This window comes from Schistocerca cancellata, chromosome 4 (assembly GCF_023864275.1).
Source record: "Schistocerca cancellata isolate TAMUIC-IGC-003103 chromosome 4, iqSchCanc2.1, whole genome shotgun sequence".
In the NCBI taxonomy this organism is placed as follows: domain Eukaryota; kingdom Metazoa; phylum Arthropoda; class Insecta; order Orthoptera; family Acrididae; genus Schistocerca; species Schistocerca cancellata.
Genome location: NC_064629.1, coordinates 466,875,003 through 466,893,095, shown reverse-complemented (window position 1 = coordinate 466,893,095; position 18,093 = coordinate 466,875,003). Strand labels below are relative to the sequence as shown.

The 18,093-nt window shown below is 42.3% G+C and overlaps 1 protein-coding gene across 3 annotated transcripts in view; it reads right to left on the bottom strand.

Annotated features, from left to right (window-relative positions):
- The window catches only part of LOC126183505 (carbohydrate sulfotransferase 5-like), a 332,383-nt gene that overhangs the window by 160,688 nt on the left and 153,602 nt on the right, over window positions 1-18,093 (bottom strand). The window contains exon 1 of one of the 3 annotated variants that reach the window (XM_049925551.1): window positions 11,295-11,400. The exons of the other annotated variants lie outside the window; for them this stretch is intronic. Coding sequence (XP_049781508.1) covers window positions 11,295-11,377 — 83 coding nt within the window. The 5' untranslated portion in view covers window positions 11,378-11,400. Of the gene's footprint in view, window positions 1-11,294; window positions 11,401-18,093 lie in introns of those variants that run through there. 3 annotated transcript variants of the gene reach the window in all.

Genomic DNA, 18,093 nt, shown 5'->3' with positions numbered 1-18,093 from the left:
TATTTCACTGAGTGAAAAAATTGCGAATACTCACTCTTTTTAATGACTTTCTGTTTTCAATGAGTTCGTCTTTTGTCGTCTCTCTTGTCAATATCTCGAGAGTCGAGCCTTCGCAACATATCGCTCGTAGTGAGGCAGCGATTTCGATGTGCACCGCTTCTTGAAAATTACCAATTAGTTGAGCTCAGATAAAATCGCTCAAACTTGACCCCTTTTGTTCCACTGATAGGTAATGACTTGCCTCTTATTATGTGCAACGTATTCTAAAAACATACATGAAATTTAATTAAATGTTAATGCATTAAGAGACTTTAGTAGATAGCCTCATATGGAGCCATCTCCATTAGCAAAGACAGTGTTCTTAATTTGGTGTCTAAACTTTCATGTTATGTGTAGACAGTAATGTAGGCCTATTCACGCTAGCGTTGTTACCGAATCAAAGTCCCCCAACCAACAGCTCATAGGGGACGCGAAGGGTGGTCGACTGCAGCATCTGTGCGTTGGGAACAGCCGACTTTCTCCATTTGGCCCATCTCTCCACATGCAATAAATTGTGTGAACTAAAAGATGCCCTCACCATAAGCACTGGAAATGAAAATGAAGTGTAATCGGAGACGTCACAGCCTCCACAAGTAATGTCGCTATTGCAGTGGAATCGATAGGGAGGTGGCCGATCTGAAGACTGCAGCTCGAAAAAATTTTCGACGTCAGTTGAGAAATGTAAGTTACCAGTTGTCATCCATCCAATTCATGATAATCTGATTATAAACCAATGTTCTAGTCTAAAACCTAGGTCTCTTCACAAAGCCTCAGAGAGGGAGGGCATGTGGCACTACTGATGGCATTTCATCTGTCGGAGTAGAAATTCCCAATGCAAATCGTTAGTCTTACTTCTTTGTGCAAATATTAATAAACAAATAGAACATCCTTAAAATTAATGTCTAATGTACGTATAACACATCATTTTACATGGTCTTCATGATTCCTTTCATGTGTTGTGGTCTTCAGTCCAAAGACTGGTTTGATGCAGCTCTCCATGCTACCCTGTCCTGTGCAAGCTTCTTCGTCTCGAAGTACCTACTGCAACCTACATCCTTCTGAATCTGCTAAGTATATTCGTCTCTTGGTCTCCCTTTACGATTTTTACCCTCCATGCTGCCCTCCAGTACTAAATTGGTGATCGCTTGATGCCTCAGAACATGTCCTACCATAGGATCCCTTCTTTTAGTCAAGTTGTGCCTCAAATTCCTCATCTCCCCAATTCTATTCAGTACCTCCTCATTAGTTACGTGATCTACCCATCTAATCTTGAGCAGTCTTCTGTAGCACCACATTTCGAAAGTCTCTACTCTTTTCTTGTCTGAACTATTTATAGTCCATGTTTCATTTCCATACATGGCTACACTCCATACAAATACTTTCAGAAAAACCTTCGTGACACTTAAATCTGTACGCGATGTAAATAAATTTCTCTTCTTCAGAAACGCTTTCCTTGCCATTGCCATTCATACTGTATCGTCAAACTACTATACTCCACACCATTCATATGTAATTACTTTAATTATCCTATAAGCCCTGAAACGACAGTCTTACTATTTAATCTATGTGGAATATACTATGTTACGGTTACAATATTATTAAATAGTACTTAAATACATCACACGGTGCTGACTAAGCTGTTTGTGATGTTATTAGTTTTCCGTTCCTGACAGACAAGTAATTGTAAATATAGAATGTGTAGTTACATCAAAGAAACAGCATTACTGAATGTTAATCTAATGATACTTCACTTGTTGCATTATATCTCTGCGTTTATGAGAAATGTTCACATCAGTGTTTCTGTTAATTAGTAGCCTTTCAACGTTGGTAAGTTCAGTATTAATCATCGTACAAAGAAGTTTTTTTTAGGCAGGTGAATCGTCTCTCATTCTTTAAAACTGTGTATTCACATTCAGTGTATCTCAAATGGATCAACTACTTTGTTCGGTAAATGTAGCTACATTCATACACATACTCCAAAAACTATTCGTATAATACATGAGTTTATTTTAAAGGGTGTGTAGATAGTGGAAAATTGTCAGAATGAAGTACAACAGGGACATGGACTTTTTACAGTGAAATGGAGATACAATAAAGAAACACAGATTTCCAGTTAGATAAACATAGTAAAACATTCAAAAGTAGAGATAGGCAATTTAGAATGCAAAATAAGCATTTGTGTGCAACACTGAAAATAATACTGTGAACATGGAATGTTTTGGATACTACTTAATAGGTCCTCTTTTCCTCTTTATAATCTCTTGCATTCTCCTTGTCACAGATTTCACAAGAGATTTTGTGGTTAGCTTTGTAATTTTACGCCATTCCTCTAGTAGAGCGTTCTCTGTATCATTTCAATTAGATGTTTGATGATTCCTCATATTTTTGTCGAGTACATTCCACAAATTCTCTATTGGCAAATTCTCCATTGGATTAATGTCTGGGGACGCGTTGGTGTCGGCATCCAGCGGGGACTGTTATACAACATTGCATCTAGAGTTGTGTGACACTTCCTGGCAGATGAAAACTGTGTGCCGGACCGAGACTCGAACTCGGGACCTTTGCCTTTCGCGGTAAAGTGCTCTACCATCTGAGCTACCCAAGCATGACTCACGTCCAGTCCTCACAGCTTCATTTCTGTCAGTATCTCGTCTCCTACCTTCCAAATCTGCCAGGAAGTTTCATATCAGCGCTGCAGAGTGAAAATCTCATTCTAGAGTTGCATGTTTTGGATAATTATTTGTGTCAAAATATAATCCCCATAAAGACTCATATTATTCACACTTTTGGACAGATGTGTTTTCGGGATATTTATGTAAACTTTGTGCTCCATAATTACATCAATAAAACACAGATTCTCAACACCTTTTGCACTCATGCAGCCACAGAAAAGTACTGAACCTCCTTCATGTTTAACTGAGGCTGTTACATTTCTCTCTTCGAGTTCAGAATTCCGTTTTCTCTACGCTGTGACTAGCTCAGTTGGCTTAAACAGCTCAGATCGGCTCTCGTCATTAAATACATCCTTCTTACATAAATCAAACCAATCGGATTTATGGTTTCTTGCAAAAGAAACTCGCTTGCTTCTGTTAATTTAGACTGATGTATGGTTTCCTACGTGCAGTTCGACCTCCACACCCAATTTCATAAAGCACATTCCTTACAGTCTGTGGCCGGCCAGAGTGGCCGTGCGGTTCTAGGCGCTACAGTCTGGAGCCGCGTGACCGCTACGGTCGCAGGTTCGAATCCTGCCTCGGGCATGGATGTGTGTGATGTCCTTAGGCTAGTTAGGTTTAAGTAGTTCTAAGTTCTAAGGGACTGATGACCACAGCAGTTAAGTCCCATAGTGCTCAGAGCCATTTTGAGCCTTACAGTCTGTGCTGAAACAGACTTTCCTGCGTGGTTCTGAACTTCTAGGTTTGGAGCCCTTTGTTTTGGACTTTTCTAGATTTGCCTAAGTAGCTGTCCTTTTTCTATCTCCGACAGAAATGCGGAAGGACCGCTTTGTGATTAGTTTTCGTAGGTTTTGTTCTGATTAAACATTTATATAATAGTCTTCACTGTACTGGTGGGTCTGCCAATAATTTCTTCGATTTCTTGAAAAGATTCTCCTTTTAGAAACAAACTTTTGTCGTTTTGCGGCGTTTTCCCTACGTATTACCATAATTTTTGAGTATCAATAAAGAGCTTTCAATCCAGAGAGGGAACTATCCAATACAGTGGATGAAACAACTACATAAGGAAAGGGAGAGGATAGCGTGTTATCTATATCTATACTACTAATAAAAATGTAAAATCGTTGTGTCTGAACCCAATAATCTCCAAAAATACTAGATGAATTTTCACGAGGTTTTCACAGGTAACTTGAGCGTAGCTTAGGTCAACGAATAGGCTTTATATCACCATAATCGGATGACGACAAAAAAGGTATCGTAATTTAAAGTTTTATCTACGTGACATAGAGTAACACATTTACTGTTTGAAAAAGTTGTTTACTCTTTGACGTTCAAACGATATATGTTGAAATGCTTTTATTGACTGATATGTTCAACGTAGCATGATTCAACGTAATGAATACGATGATTATACAATCCCCAACGTGTTTAATTCGTACTTCCATATCATTATTATTAATTGCGAAAGTAACTTTGTTACATTTTCAAAACTAAACTGCTGAACCGATTTCGTTGAAATTTGGTACGGAAATAGTTTGGACCCTGAGGAAGAACGCATGCTATTTTAGAAAAAAAGAACCATAAGAGTGTGAAGCAGAGGACTGAACTTCTTTTTTTACATCAGCCATGCGCGCTCATGCCCAGTCCTGTTCGCAACTCTGCACGCACCGCTCGGCAACGATGGACAGCTGACATTGAACTTACATCAGCTTACTTACTCACCATCATTCATCATCTCGAAACTACTACCATGCACGCGCAGCCGCAGGTAATGGCTAGTTTCTAAATATAAGTATTAACCGATGTGAGGGCATTGTCATTGTTCGTTTCTCAGCTGTATTTTTATGATTGTGCTTGTTATATTTCATACGCTATGGTCGAGTGCTTTTTGGACTCAACGTAGCTGCGGTCCAGAATTCGACTAAATCGTCGAGTTTCGTTCTCGGTGGGGTATCCGTTCGCTGGGGACAACGAAATATACTGGCCCTGCAACGAACTTGTGACGTCAAACTAGTCGGCTTGTCCGCCAGCCTTCGCGAACCCTCGACTCCGTACAGAGCCCACAGGAAATCAATATTTAATTGAAAAAGGTTCCCAGTAAAGGTCTCAATTTCGTCGTGTGCTATCGGGGCCTTGCATGCATTTAAACACACTGTCAAGAATTATTAAACTCGTCTGAAACAGGTAGTCGCTCTTCGCCGGAGACGATTGCTGGCACTCATAAGACCTGCAGTGTCACGTGGTGTGACGTATGTGCCACGGCCTGTCTTTCTCGTGGGCCTCGCCGTCTGATGAGTGAGGTCACGCTCGTTACTGCGCATACTGGTCTCCGCCACGCTGCACGCTTCATCTGAAAGCTCATGCCCTATAATCACGCTCATTTATCAGTTCTTAAGGACTCAGTGAGATTCTTGGTGCTTACATTCGACGAAAAACGTACTTGGCTACCACATGCGAAAGAACATAAAACAATATTGCCGAAACCACTGCACATACTAAAATCTTTAAATGGAAGGAAACAGAGAGCCGACAGAAATTTTTTGCTTCATTTTTATTGAAGTTTCATTCAGTCCCCTCCTTTATTACAGCCACACTATGTTCGGATCTGCATAATATTCATAAGCGAAATATTAGATACCTTTCATCTTGAGGGTATAATATTAGAGCGTGACTGCATGAGAGATCCATCAGCAGAGAGGTAATTTTGGATCGCAGCCAAGAATTATCTAATAGACTTTGACGTAGCATGCATCAAGTTTTTGTGAAATGACTATAGTAGGTCTCCATCCTTATTATTGGAAAAGCCTTGGGTTTTTATGTAACAGAGAACATTAAGTCCTGTAAGCAAAATCATATTTTAAAGCTGAGATTTTTATTTCACGAAGTTTTACGAAAATACCTTAATTTAAAGTTTCATATACTGACACATTTAGATAGGACAACAGTCTTCAGAATGAGATTTTCACTCTGCAGCGGAGTGTGCGCTGATATGAAACTTCCTGGCAGATTAAAACTGTGTGCCCGACCGAGACTCGAACTCGGGACCTTTGCCTTTCGCGGGCAAGAGCGCTTGCCCGCGAAAGGCAAAGGTCCCGAGTTCGAGTCTCGGTCGGGCACACAGTTTTAATCTGCCAGGAAGTTTCAGGACAACAGTCTTGTCTTCACAACAATATTCCATGATAGTATAATCAAAATTCGTCTTCTGTATGAATTTACAGTCTTTGTTGGTGAACGTCATACAACTTTGAAGACACTCGATCAAATGCAGCCTGATCGAGATTTGAAATTTCTCGTCTGTTCCTATTCTCTGTTGTACAGTCGGTTCAGAGCTTGTACGCAGCCGAACAATTATTAAAAATAACGAGGACACCTTTGGCAAGCTACATTAGCAACAGTAGCCAGTACCGTTCTGCTATGTACCTGGCCATGTGCGACTAGAAGGGAACGATGTAGCTGTTTAAGTGGTGAAGAGACTTGTGGGGAACTGGCCATGGTGCACTGTGCCACCTCCGTGCACGTAGTTGAGGCAAAGAGTCTGATATCTATGGGAAATCACTTGCATGTGCATGAGTGACAATAAGCTTCGATTTTTTAAACACACAGTAAGACCAAGGGCTTCCAGCACTCATTTGAAAGGGCGAGACTTGTTTGCCTGCACTTCCGCATTGGCCACAAATAATTAACACACTGCCCCGGCTCGAGAATTCACCTGTGTGTGATTCTTTCTTCTTATTTCACCTATAAAAAACTAAATTCGGCGATCAGGCCCTGAAGACCAGGCGATGTCGACTATTGTAAGGCTAGCTTTTGGTATAAATGGGAACTTCACCACCATTCTGAAAATGATACGAGGTTTGTTGTATATATTTTAATTTTTGTTTACTACCAGATCCCTCACGCAAAACAGAAGGTAAGAGATTGTAACGTATTTCACAACGACTGGCCCATCCTCTATGTTGTCACAATCAGATAGGTGAACATTTCCTTTCTGACAGAGAGATAGCGTTGATATCAAAAATTTGTTTTTGTTTCGTTGGTAATTAATGAAATGTTGCAGGTGAAATGTAAATTTGATCTGGTGAATGGTGTTGTTTACAAGGCTTTCCAAGAGGTCGGCTGCATGTGTTTAGTTGGAGAAAAAAAAAGTGGACTACTATACTTCCATAAAATTGTTTTGAACTCTATCACCAAAGAGAAATCATCAGACCTTAGTGAACATTTATAACAAGTCTGCTCCTTCAGTTTCAACAATTCCAAAATAACTGGCTGAATTCAAAAGTGTCCATAGGTCTCTTGAATGTGACAGAGTCGAAGGACTACTCTCCCCAGTAATGCAACTACAGTGGAAAGCATTAAATTAAACCATTTGTTACCGCAAAACCTATTTTTATTTAACAATTATTATTATTAGTGGAGATGCCAATTTCAACTACACTGTCATTTAAAAGTGAACCATATCTTCCACGAGTATATTGGCAAGCATGTAATTTTATTAGGGAGTACGCAGTACTGGCCAAACATTTAAAAACATTTGAACTCCACATTAGAGAGTACACCAGAGTTCCATAAGGTCAGCCAAGACAGAGTCCCAGCATGACTACATAAAACAGAGTACAGTCGAAGCCCACAGACATGGCAACATAAACAAAGAGAAAATTCATACCAAAAAGAAGATATCGATTGTGAACACATCGTAGTATAGATATTCAGAAATTAAAGGTTTACGAAATAGATGACGAAAGTGTAAGAGGTCTGAAAGTAAAAAAAGAAACAAGGCTACTCAAATTGTCAGTAAATAGTTCTCGTGGCTTACAAATGAGAGACGGCTTTTCATTCTTGGACTGTGCGACACTTTTGATCACAAATCTATGGCCGGCCGCGGTGGCCGTGCGGTTCTGGCGCTGCAGTCGGGAACCGCGGGACTGCTACGGTCGCAGGTTCGAATCCTGCCTCGGGCATGGGTGTGTGTGATGTCCTTAGGTTAGTTAGGTTTAAGTAGTTCTAAGTTCTAGGGGACTTATGACCTAAGATGTTGAGTCCCATAGTGCTCAGAGCCATTTGAACCATTTTTTTTTTAATCACAAATCTATCATGTCAGTCGTAGTGGACGAGCAGTTTACAACAGGCCTGTTCTTGTGCTCTGCCGGAAAAGTTATGACAGAAACAAAATAAGACTGACGCTGCAAACCTGTGTACTTACCAAATATATTCAGATAATGGCACCTACTTTCAAAGCAGTGAGTCCACACGTGTTCGCGTGTAGCTTTTTGTGAGGCTGTGCAGGATCACCACCGTTTTTGCCTTCGAACAGGCGGTAAGCGGCACATCCACTGCCACTGAATTAATAGATTTTGATGAAAATTGTCACACCTTAAGAATACAGCCCACCGTCGAAAAAGATTGCTTTTCCAATGGGAAATTAAGTCACTCTCCGAATTCCAGGTGTTATCACAGCTACATAGATGTGTGTTTGAACAAAGTGCACTAACAAGAAAAAGGCGGTAATGAGCTTGATGTCTACATTAACAAATAAGCACCGTAAGGCAGTGCACGGTGCGTGGCGGAGGGTACTTCGTACAGATGACACCGACTTTGTGTCCTATTCCATTTGCGTACTGAACGATAAAAATATAGCTTTTTGCAAGCCTCGGTACGCGCCCTTATCTCTCTGATATTATTGTTACTGCTCTACGTGAGATATATCATGGGGGCAGTACGACTGTCTCGTTTCTTCCAAAGATTCCCATTTAAGTTCCCTGATTATCTTTGTTACACTTACATATGAGCTGTACTGACCGATCAAGATCCGAGCAGAGCATCTCTGAATTCGATTGATGTGTGCTGTAATGCCTAAGAACTTCCAGCGCTGGAACATTACTCTACAACAGGCCACACTAGCGCCTTGTACGGTACATCATTGACAACTACATGGAACTTTTCCAGAATCGCTCCAAGAGTTCTAAACGTTCCACTTGCCTCCTGATTTTACGTGGTCGTCCCATTCCATAATGTTTCGTAGTGCTACCGTCGAATATTGAAACGATGTGACATGCTCTAAAAGTTTGCCACTGAACTTGTAATGGGGTCTCTAACATTGTCTTATACTTAACCACGTTTATAGAGAACTTCAGTTCACTGCGCCAGGTCAAGTTTTGTCCATATCGTCCTGCAGTTCCTTAGGATCATCCAGCGACGATACTTTCCAGTAGGCAACAGCATCGTCAGCGAACAATCCGATGACGTTGGTGCTAGTCCAATCAGGTAAATCGTTTATCATTGTTGATAACAGTAGAAGTCCTTTCACACTTCTATGAGCACAACCGATATTAATTTAATTTCTATTGAAAATTTTCCCTGCAGTATGGCGTTATGAGTTGTATTACGTAAAACTTCTTAGATCCAGTAACACATATTTAAAGATAATCCGTTGGTTATCAGCTGATAATATGATACAGTGTGGAACGAATTTCGAAAATCTAGGAAGACAGACTGAACATGATTACCTGCGTCAGCCTTGCGTCATCTGCATGTATTCTGCAAGACGTCGTGTGCGAAATAAACCAAGTGCGCTTCTAACGACTGCTTTTCCCGAACTCCTGCTGGTTCTTTCAGAGTACCTTCTTTCCTTCCAGGAACGTCGTAATTTCAGAGCTCATAATATACTCTAGAATTCTGCTACGGATGTCAACGATATTGTGTTGTATATCTGCTCACCGCATCTTTGATGCTTTATAAAAACTGGAGTGATTTGCGAATCTTTGCAGTCACGCGAGACACTTCGCTGCGCGAGAATTTCTCAAGTTCGGAAAGGGACTAATTCCACCTAGTATTCCGTGTGAAATGTAACAGGAAATTCGTGAAGCCAAGAAGCCTTGGTTGCTTTATTTTCCATTCCTGCAAGGTTTTGGAAATATAATCACATAATTACCGCTTAAATTACCCCGAGAATTTTTCCATAGCTTCGGAGAATCAACAACTGAAACAAACAATTGAAATTAACTGGAACTCAGCCGTCCAAGACTTAAAGTCAGATATAAGGGGTGATCAAAAAGTTTCTGTCGGCAAGGGATTAGTGTGGCATCCGTGTCCTTTCAACGTGTGCGCGGTCAGTACGGAAATGTGAGCTATGCGTCCAAACAGGACAAATGTGCTGTCATTCTTTTCTTGGCTGCTGAAGGACAAACACCGGTAGACATCCACCGGATAATGCAGAATGTGTATGGGGCAGCATGTGTACCGGAAACCACTGTTGTGGGCTGGTACGCAACAAAGGCTGTTGCTGCTTCACGTTAACGCACGTCGCCATATCGTAAATGTCATAACACTGAAGTTACGCCAACTCAAGTGGGAGACGAGGTATCATGTATCAACATAACACTACGGGCGTCTTAAAGTTGGCAACAGAATTGCAAGTTCCTCTCAGACACCGACAGCAGTCGTGTGAGATCCGGCGGACCCAATGGAGTACGCCCGCTGAGTCACACCTCCAGCGGCTCCGTACCATGAGCGCCCTCTGCCGCTGCAGTATAAGATGCTCAGTGACAGTCACACAGCCCACTAGTACTCTGAGCTATTTCGCTATGTGACATTTCGCAGACGCCGCCTAGTTGTGCTCTAACACCGTCATTTGTGCTTAGTTCGTGGAACCTCATCCTTGGTGCTATTGTATTGGCTGGACTCTGTTTCTTGCTGCATTATTTGTAATAAGTCGTCGTTTGCTCGGAAATAAATCTTCTGTCTACTATGTTATCTTGTTCGATAATTATTTCTGTTCCTGTCCAACTTTTCTACGGCGACAGATGCCACACCACTCTACAACCAACCTCTCCTTACCATCTGTAGGGAGTCGCACACAACTGAAGACACTCAAGCACCCATCCTACAGTCTTCGTCTCTCCTCATGCAATTTAATGTCTGCGGTCCCTGAAAAAGGGCCATGAAGGGTTGATAAAGTACAGCAGGTAGTTACAGATTTCTTCAGGTAGCAGAACACAGTATTTTACCAAACAGGTATCTTCAACCTAGTGCGTCGGTGAAACGATTCCCTCAATGCTCACGGCGATTTTGCCTCACTGTAAGGCCTCCGAAAGGAAACTTATTGACCGCCCCTTATTCTACGTCTGCTACTACTTTGTACAAGGCGTCATTGATTTCTTAAGCTACATTCGTTGTTATTTCCATTAAAGGCATCAGCATATTGGAGTATCAACGTAACTGCTTCATATTGCTACAGAATGTAAACGTTGAAGCGCTAGATCAACTTTGAACCGTCATAAGAAATAGAAAGTTCAAAAACGAAACCATTATAATGTAGCGAATTAGACACCAACACCAAACTCGCTACGAACACCGCTAAAAGCATCACCACTGCCAGCACCTCCACCGCGAATGATTTATACTACAAGGAATAAATAATATTTAAGCCTACTAGAGACGACCGTCACCTCTCGGCAACTGTGGAACGGCTGCCCTTTACAGCTTTCTCCAGTACCGACACTACATTTAGCTAAATCGATGCTTTGGCAGTCAGTGCGACGTGAAGAATCTAGGAAGCGGAGGCGTGCCGACTCGTGGACTCACCTCGCAGCGGTGGACCGGCGCCTGGCGTGGAACCTGAGGGGCGCCACGGGCGCGCTCATTTCTCCCGCGTGCCGCTCTCGCATCGCGAACGTCCTGCCGCGCTCATCTGCAAAACAACCACCACAGCTGATGCTTACGCTCAACCTCACCACCGTCACAGTCACCCACCAGCCCTCCATTACGGTTTCCTGCGCTTCTGCAGTCCCGTCAAAGCGTATATACCGATTCAGTGGTACAAACCCTAAAGTTGACCCCTGGCGTTGGTGGGATGCACTGAAACACAGAGGCGTGGATCTTCCTCTGTACTCGGCATAGTGCGCCAAGTGCGAATCTGTGATGATTATTTTCCAACGTAGTGCTGCGTGTTTCATTATAGTTTACTGGGCGGATCCTCTTCCATATTGAAGAAAAACCGCAGCAGCTGTTGTAAATCCTCTATCAACGGCATTTTTTCAATTCTTTAATTAAAGATTTACAGTATCTGCAGCGATTTTTATTCAGAAAAGTTGTTTGTTTCGTTAAGGATCATTAAGGAAATGACAAAAAGTTCCAGAACATTTACATCAACACTTGTGCTCCACAAACCACCTTAACGGTGTGTGGTGCAGAGCGCTTCCGGTACCACAACTGCTTCCTTCTTCGCTTTTCCATTCACGAATGATATGAAGGAAAAACGGCTGTCAAACCTCCATGCGAGCTCTAATTTCTCTAATTTTGTCGTCGCGGTTATTTTGTGAGAGGTATATGGGACGAAATAACATGTTGTCCGACTCTTCTTGGAACGCACACTCTCTCATTTTCAACAGTAGTCTTCTCAGTGATACACAGCGCCTCCCTTGTAGCGTTTGCAACTGGAGATTGTTTCCGTAATGCTCTCCCCCTTAGTAAACGATCCCCTGACATTATGTGGCATTATTCATTGAATCTTCTCTGTCTCTTCTATTAATTCAACCAGGTAAGAATCCCAGACCCACCTGCGCAGTTGAGTTACAGTCTGCTCTTGGCAGCAGCGAGGTGTGGACATCTCGTAAGCGTACCGCCAGTGGAGCTGTGTGTAGGCTGTCATTTACTTCTGAGCAGTTGCGGGTTGTTAGGTGTACGTTCTAAATACGGCGCAATCCTATAGATCGGCCACTATCAAAACCACTTCTCAACAGGATAATGCCAGACAACGCTCATATGAGACTGAACGATTCCTATGAGACCACCTGTGTCTGAATCCCCTGGAAATCGTTGGCATCCACTTCTCAATTATGGCCAGTGTCATTACGTCAAGATGACAAATGCCGACGTGTGCACAAACGTGGTGAACAAATTCGCAAGCTCACTTAAGTTCAAACAATCCAATGGTCACACTGTGGTCGTTACAGTGGGCCAAGCGGACCTGGGCTTGCACACCTTTAGAGTCTTCGAACTCCTCTTTGAGATGGCAGTCGATGTCATGACTGCAACCTTCTGACTGTACGGAAACGTGATAAGCCATGTGGTTGAGAAATGGCAGACGTATGAGACTTACAAGGTGTACAATGGTATTTGCGCAATAAAAATCGAACCGACAAAATACGTACCATCCTACCTGCTCATTGGCACTTGCTGTACTATAGTGATGTAGGACGGCCAACTGTGCACATATTCTGGGTGCAGCCAGGAACGCCACGTCAGGTCGGTGTCTATTCAACGCCGACTAATACAAACGCCCATCGGAGAATCGGCGCCACCGGCTGCGGCGACGATCTTCCCCCTCACCTACATCAAAGCAGGGGCAACAAGCCTCATGAACAAAGAAACCACCGATTACCTAGGGGTGCTGACGTCCTGCGAATCCAACGAGGCCACGATCCAGATCACGCCGCCACCTCAGTCGAAGACAACCCTGCAACACCCTCAACTGACGTTAATGGGTGAACCTCAAGAAAATATCCACGTCAATGCGGTGCCGACCTCGGCGTTCCGCACTGATGGAAAAACAGCGACCGATCAACACCGATACTCCGACACGGAAACTCATGTTCGTAAGCAATGATCACCTCGCAAACGTAAAAGGCGACGGCGCGCGGCATCGAACTATTGCCTCTTCCTCACGATGGAATAGGAAAGCGACGGCGTTGAAGAGGGCATGGAGGACATGCCCACCGTGGGGGCGGGTCTACCTAACATCTTCCACGTTCAAGAGACATCAGCTGTGTAATAGAAGAGGTCGGGAAAACTGGCTACGTGAATGTCTTGCAGGAGAGTGATGTCGATGTGCGCGGCATGAAACTTGTTTTGTAGCATGGAGAATATGGCGCGTACTGAAAGTGTTCAGGTTGATTTTTGCCAGCCTTCTCTCTGCCTCAGGTGGTGTCGTCATGGACGACGATAGAATGTGATATCGTCGCCAAAACGCCGCTGACTCACTGCCACTTATTTGGTCACTGGAGCGGTAAGTGCACACTGGATGTCTTCTATCTTCTTCCTTCTCTTGTGACTGAGCGTCACATTCAACGTCGTCTGCGTCTATGCAACTTTCAAAGGTGATAGTATAGATCAAAACAAGAAAAAATGTCTAGTAAACGTGGGCTCTAAGATGCATGCCTTAACAGCTATGGGCACTTGTCCAGTAGAAGACATATGTTTCACATTAGCGAAGATGAACAAGTGATCATACCTCTCAACGTATGCACTTTAGGGCCTTTGTAGAAGAGATGTGATTCACAGTGGCAAAAATCAACAATCGCTCAGAGCTCTCAGTCCATGTTTACTATACATTTTTCTTGTATTGGTTCATACTACCACCTCTGAAAGTTGTCTACCCAACATTCTCGGTAATAACAATACCGATTCATGCATTTCATTATCAGCGGCATCAGAACGATTTTCGCCTATATCTTTCGACCCGGTCGTTTCTGGTCCACGGCCTCTTTACCTCAACTTTATACATTTACCCTTCTCCATCATACCTGAAAGTTGGTAACATCGTGCCACGTGGGGTAGCCGCATGGTCCAAGGCGCCTTATCACGGTCCGCGCGGCTCCCCCCGTCGGAGGTTCGAGTTCTCCCTCGAGCATGGGTGTGTGTATGTCCTTAGCGTAAGTTAGTTTAAGTTGGATTAAGTAGTGCGTAAGCTTAGGGACTGATGACCTCAGCAGTTTGGTCCCATAAGACCTTACCACAAATTTGGTAACATCGTCACCGAATCACCCTGCATGCTTCCCATATGTAGCGTGAGACTTTTCACACCCATACGGCGTAATAACATAAAGAAACTACTAAAATATCAGGCATAAGTAATAACTTGATGACGGAAAACTTACGGTTTACTGATCGACGTAAGTGAAATCGAAACGCCTGCACGACGTTGACAGTGGCAGAGAATGACACGATTCGGCATAGAGTCAGCTTCGTCGCCTTGCCTTGCTGGCTCATCTAGAAAAGTAACGTTCTGGATGCGTTCGACAAACATTTCTGCCATCTGAGGATTTGCGTTATTCTTCTGAGTTATAGGATTCTGGAGAGCTCTACGACATGAAGAGTCATACATTCGCTCCAGTTCCTAAAAATATTACTGCGCCGTCAGTGTTTCAGCTGTGGTCTGTGTCCGGATGACACCTGCATTCGACCTTAAACACCACTGATAACATTTAAAAAATATGCTGTTTCAAGGTATCGGTGCACTTAAGACCTGTCCTCAGAATGTTATAAAAATGTCAAGCTGTGGCACGTCGATAGTTAAAAGTATTATAATGTCATGAAGTACATAGTAGGTTGGTTGATTAGTTTTAGGTTTACGGCGCTCAACATCATGGATATTAGCACACATCCTTTGAAGTGCAAAGGTATGGACAGAAATATAAACTATTCTAAATGTTTTACCCAATCAATGGCACTGTCCAGCTCCACTGATTATGCGAAAGTGAAAACTTTGTTTGCTTCCTACCATAGATACTCTTCGCGGAAAGTTCATAACAAAATTACTGCTAAAAGTTTCTCTTATACATTTTAAACGCACTTGAATCCACAGTTTTCTTCGAAATCTTCATGGCAAGTCTTCGACAATTGCTAATAATATTAATATATTATTGTATGTTCATTTTCATGATTTATATTCTGTGTGGCTGCTCGACAGACATAGGCAACAACTTCTGCAGGAGAATACTCAGGCCGTAGATAACTTTGGCACGGACAATCTTTGTCATATGACATGGTTACTGAGCGAGGTAGCGCAGTGGCAGCACCCCGTATTCGTATTCAGGAGGACCACGGTTCAAATCCCCGTCCAGCCATCCAGATTAAGGTTTCTTGTAATTTTCCTAAATTACTTACGGAAATGAGGCAAATATACTTACAAATTTTTATAAAAGGGCTTCAGATGCAAGTACTATCAGCATATTGCAACGTGGTATAATGTGGAATGTTCTAAGATATCTTACAGTGAAAAGAAAAACTTTGATAGAGTAATTCGTATGAAAAGCCACGGTTACGTAATCCTTTCCAGCACAGTCGCCGCAGCAGATTATCTTTTCCACACCTCCAATTCCTGTTCTCCTTGTACCCGAAAGTTTCCAAGAATCTATAAATGTGAGGTTAATTATTTGGGATTTTGCTAACATCAATAATTAAACTGTTCATAGACCTGAATCAAATTATTATCTCAGTTTGTAAGGTACTGCAGTTTATAAATTCCTCAACGTGATATAAACATCAAGCTGCTGCACAGAATTGTTGATTTAAATTTTCATACTGGTCTAAATTACTTTCGATTAAATTACTGCTTCACTGTTTAACTTAAGTGCTACGCGTTTCTGTATGTGAAAAGTGCTACTAAAAGTGTTGAATGATATCACAGTCCTAGGGTCCCTATATTCTGGAAACTGTTTTGATCTGTGGTTGATTAATTTTCATTATAGAGATATTTTGTTTATTAAGCTGGTCAGTTAGTAAACGTTATACTTTGGAACGTTTTATTGCTTTGTTAATGCTTCACAGAAGCGAATTTTATAGAAGCTGTGAGTCACTGAGGTTTTTAACATAATCTCTCCCAATTCCAAGCCTAAGGATTTACATATTATTTCTGAGTTCTGAACGCAAAGAAGAAATCGGTATTGGCATGTACTCTCAAACTATTAGTTCGCTGTGGACTGGCGAACGTTTTTGTGTAGTAAGTTGGATATTCTTCCCATTGCTTAATGAACCTAGGATCGAATCTCGTTTAAAGCTTTATTCTCTATTTCTATACAATGCAATGTTTTGAAACGAAGTTAACAGTTCGATATATTTAATCCTTTAGACACACGAACACATTCACGTAATCCTTGAAAAGGGATAAGACTTATTAATTTGCATTTAATAAAAGAAGTGCCATAGGCTACTTTGGAGAGGAAACGGTCGATTCCAGTTCCTAATCTGAGCTTTTCCTCCACGTCTAATGAGAATGTCGTCGACGGAATGTATACTCTAATCTTACTTCTTTCTATTATAACTTCTGAGCATTTAACATTTACTTTCATGTTTTGCATAATGAAAGCTCGCGTGTCATGCGAGGATCGGCGATGGAACAACGAGATGGGAGACACAGTTCTGGGAGACGTCGTGAGGTATTATTGACATTGGTACTTTCAATCGCGTCTCAAATTCTGCCACCTCTTCTTACAGTGTAGTAAGAAAAGTCAGCGTGGCGATCAGTTCGCCGAACTTCACAGCATGCATCAATGAGGTTACTCTCCTATGTGGTATGACATACTGGTGTCTCAAAGTCGACAATGGAACTGCAGGTTTCTGTTAGACGCCTATAGCAGTCATGTGAGGACTCGGCAGTCATGTGGGCCCACCGGGCGTCCAATGGCTCTGTACTACGACCTCCCTCTGCCATCACGATACAGGACGGCTGGCGGCAGTCATACACCCATAGCCACTTGGAGCCACTTCGGTACGTGATGCTTTGTGACGCTACACAGACGCCGCCAGGTCACGGCTCCAAATCCAGCGTTCGTGCGTAAGTACAGAGAGCCACGTCCTTGTTGCTCTTGTCTTAGCTGGACTCTATTTCTCGCTGCATTATTTGTGATGAGTCTTTGTACGCTACGAGAAATACAAGTTAAGTAAATCTCCTGTTTACTGTGTTAACTTGTTTCCTAATCATTTCTGTTCTTGCCCAGTCCAAAACATTCTAGGATCCATATTGTTGCATGCTTTCTTACAATCGCCACGGAATATCGCACTAATATGAACTAATACTGATGGCGGTACTGTCTTTGAACATTGCTGCTTACGCTCAGCGCAGTGAGCAGAATTTATCTTCTACTTCTATTTATGCTTATAAAATCAAACATGTCTTGTTTTTATCTGAATAATAAGAAATAATGATGCTGTCAATAAACTCGAATAAAAAGAATGCTATTTATGGAAAGCAATTTATTAGAGAGAGAATACCAACTCAACTGGAGGATGTAGGGAGGAGGCAGCGATGTCCTTGTCAGGGGAATAACCCGGTTTCGCTGAAGTGTTGTAGTTACTGAAAACTGAATCAAGCCTGCTGTATACGGTTTGAGGCCGATTCGCCCGAACTGCAGGGAACATGGAGCCCAACTGTGTCTGGGTCCAGAAATTTTTGTATGTTTCTAGTACAAAGGGCATGTTATAATGTGCGTCTCATAACGAAAAAAATTTCACCCAAGACAAGTGTCCGTACACAAAGATATATATTTTAAAGCGATACTGTGACTTACTACATCGTAGTTCTCAGCCACAGTTATTCGAAAGAGTGAATGCTGACGTCTTGAAAGCCGGTATTCGATTACATCTCCGTAATTTACTTTACATA